This window comes from Lactuca virosa, chromosome 8, assembly GCF_052849685.1.
Source record: "Lactuca virosa cultivar CGN04683 chromosome 8, Lactuca_virosa_CGN04683_v6, whole genome shotgun sequence".
Classification (NCBI taxonomy): domain Eukaryota; kingdom Viridiplantae; phylum Streptophyta; class Magnoliopsida; order Asterales; family Asteraceae; genus Lactuca; species Lactuca virosa.
The window spans coordinates 140,624,407-140,627,503 of NC_136433.1; the positions used below are offsets into that span (position 1 = coordinate 140,624,407).

A 3,097-nucleotide genomic window follows, 5' to 3' on the forward strand; every position below is an offset into this window, starting at 1 on the left:
TTTAAAAAAAAAACCCTAATTCAAAATACTAAATTTTTGAAATTCGCTGAATTTTCAAACTTTTTCTGAAAGTAGTTCGATGATTTCAAAAATTCTCGATTTTCGCACATCGTGATCAATTGCAGAAAAGTCAAAAAAAATTGTCAACGGTTTTTAGAACAAGCAACAATGTGGTTATTAAGGTCAATATCTTAATTACCAAGTTTTATTCCAAAGACATGAAACAAAAACAAACTCTCTTTCATTTCAAATTTTTTGCATACCAACCACATAAACACCCTTGTGCTCAAACGTTTCGGCTTTGGCATAACATTTATATAGTAGAGTAGGATCCAACAAACAAACAAACAAAAAAAGATAGTGCCACTACATTTGACACAAACAAAAACAAAAGGTGGAATCAAATCCTAAATCCTAAAATATCCGAGAATTTATTTTGGGTGTAGAATCTTGCGTCTCCTTCTTGGTTTCTCTCGTTTTACAAACATTTTCTCATAATCATTAAGTGGTCTGGTGGAGCCGTCAGCCAAACTCTTGAACTTCCAACCACCGCCATCACCCCGCTTCCCACGTGGGCCCATCTTCTCAACTGTAATCTCCCATCCCTCTGTGGGACGCCTCCTGCTGTACTTATGCACTTTCACCTTCCCCTCAATCTGTCATAATAATCATACCAACATACTTTCATTTATTTCTTCTCTATTATATTAACTTTTTATATTATATTATATTAACTTCTTTTGTCATATTTACCTTCATCTTGTTAAAATTGAATTTCTCAAGAAATTCTTGATATAAAATTTCATCTTCTTTCATTGAAATCTCATACAACACCTCATCTGGATCCTTAATGCTTCCATCCCAACCTTCTGGCATCACTTTGAAATCTGGCTTATATGGTAAAGTTGCAACATGGAATTCCCTATCATGCCAATCAAAGAATCTGCAAAAAAAAACATTCATTCATAAGGGTATTATGGTCTTTTGAACAAATAATTAATATGAAGGACTCACTCAGGGAAATTATCAAGCAACTGTTCAACAGAATCATCAAGAGGGTGTCCAAGTTTTTTCTCCATTTTCTCTTCATCTTCCTTCAACCATAAAATAGCATGCACTCTTTGTCTCATGATCCTGTAATCTTTTGCTAATTTCTCAACAGTGTAAACTTCTGGATTCTCCTTGTGAAGCCGGTACATTTCAGCCTTTTCTGAATCTTTCAAATATGACCCTCTTGCCCCTGGCTCAATCACCTGTTTCATTAACAAACTAGTCTCACGCATCCTTTCCTTCCATTTACTTGCAAACTCACCATCTTTTCTAGAAGCTTCAGCTGCCATTTTCCTTAGCTTTTGCATTTCATCATCATCATTCCAACTTGTAGGTACAATTTGAGATGACCCTAATGCCCCTCCTCCTCCACCTCCAACACCACCAGCACCGCCATCATTGCCGCCTACTTTGTGGCCTACAACCTCCCCATCAAAATGCTCTTTAGTGAGCCCACTTGACCAAGTTGATGCAGAGCCCCAATCAATATCACCTTCGTTTCCTTTGTTAGTTGAAAGAAAACGGTTGCTTAAACTGAAATTATAAGCTAATGAATTTGTGATGCTTTTTAACTGTGTGGCTCTTGAATTTGTGGAGAGTTGGGATAATGCATGAGCAAGCAATCGCATCTTTCTGAATTATATCTTTAATACCTGATAAAAAGCCCAAACACAAAGTTATCCATATGATCAGATTGGTTTAAAATGGTTTAAAACAGTTGAAGAAACAACATTGAGTGCTTATATCTAAACTGGTTAAGAGCACAAAATCCACACTCATGAACCTGACTTCAAACAAGTGGAAAAATGAAAAACCAAAAATTAACATTGAGAGACTATATTCAATGATCCAACAACTAATGAACATATACTATACTATAACACTAGCCGCATCAACAAGAAACTCAAAGCACCGAAGGTCATCATAAATGGCGGGTTTCAATCAAATTATATATCAGAAACTGAAGTAGAAAATCATACCATAAGGCTGCAGCCGATGAAACCGCTTCAGTCGTGAGGGCTGAATGAATCGTTGAACCAATTGAAATGTCTGAACCCAGCTGATGGAAGTATTAATCGATTAAAATGCTGGCATGTGATCGAGGCTTGAGTTACTGAAGGGGAAAAAGCGGTGATGGAATTAGGTTTCACCAAGTATGTATACGTTGCATATCAATCATTCAAGAATAATTTGTATTACATCTGATGGCTAACATTAATCGATAATAAAATGAAGGCATGTCATTCAGTATTCAAAGACGAAAATGCAAACCAAATCATTTGGTTTGAAACTTTTTTAATACCATGACCAAATTTTGTGGGGGTTTTGCCAACTGGCACAATCATCGTTTGATCCATATAAAAAGAAACCCCGACTAGGGTTTGTCAAAGAAAGTACGAAAAGCAGCAACAATACCTGTGTTTGTGAGATGAGAAATGCAGCGACGATTACACGAGAGGAGAAGAACCGGCGACGATGACAGATCCGAACAGCAGCGGCGAGAAGTGTAATAAGAGTTATGCAAGATATCATACAGAAATGGTCCCTTTGGTTTACCTTACTTTGCAAATGGTCCCTTTGATTTACCTTACTTTGCAAGGTATAGTCCAAATTTTGAGAAATTAGTACAAGTATCCCGATGACTTCAAAATCAAACATATTTGGTCCTTTTCCTATCACCATTGTAGCTTATTGATATAATTAAATTTTTGTCATTGGGGGCACATGCCCCCTATTGCCTCTTTAAATATGTCACTGTCTCTCCATCACTCCGCCCGCCGAAGAAGATGACTCAATCTCTGTAGTTTGTCACAAACATAACCTCCATACCTTGAGAATGCTATTACTTTATATTAGTTTTTTCATTTATGTGTAGTTTGTTGTTTAATGCATATAACTCCTTAACTACGTACTTCATCCCCACCAATGATAGAATCTAAAGTGACACACTTATGAAAGTGTAGAACTTAACTATGGACTTCATCCCCACCAATGGTAAAATCTAAAGTGACATACTTATGAAAGTGTAGAATGAAGTTTAAATGAA

At 36.4% G+C, this 3,097-nt stretch overlaps 1 protein-coding gene across 1 annotated transcript; it reads right to left on the bottom strand.

Annotated features, from left to right (window-relative positions):
- Positions 1-219: 219 nt before the first annotated feature.
- LOC145134734 (protein GAMETE CELL DEFECTIVE 1, mitochondrial-like) lies at positions 220-2,569 on the bottom strand. Its single transcript, XM_079069570.1, has 5 exons — positions 2,467-2,569; positions 2,031-2,164; positions 1,015-1,703; positions 754-943; positions 220-656 (listed from the first exon to the last, which is right to left on the bottom strand). Exons 3-5 carry the CDS (start codon positions 1,677-1,679, stop codon positions 432-434), a joined length of 1,080 nt encoding a protein of 359 aa, XP_078925696.1. The 5' UTR covers positions 1,680-1,703; positions 2,031-2,164; positions 2,467-2,569; the 3' UTR covers positions 220-431.
- Between the last annotated feature and the right edge of the window lie 528 nt (positions 2,570-3,097).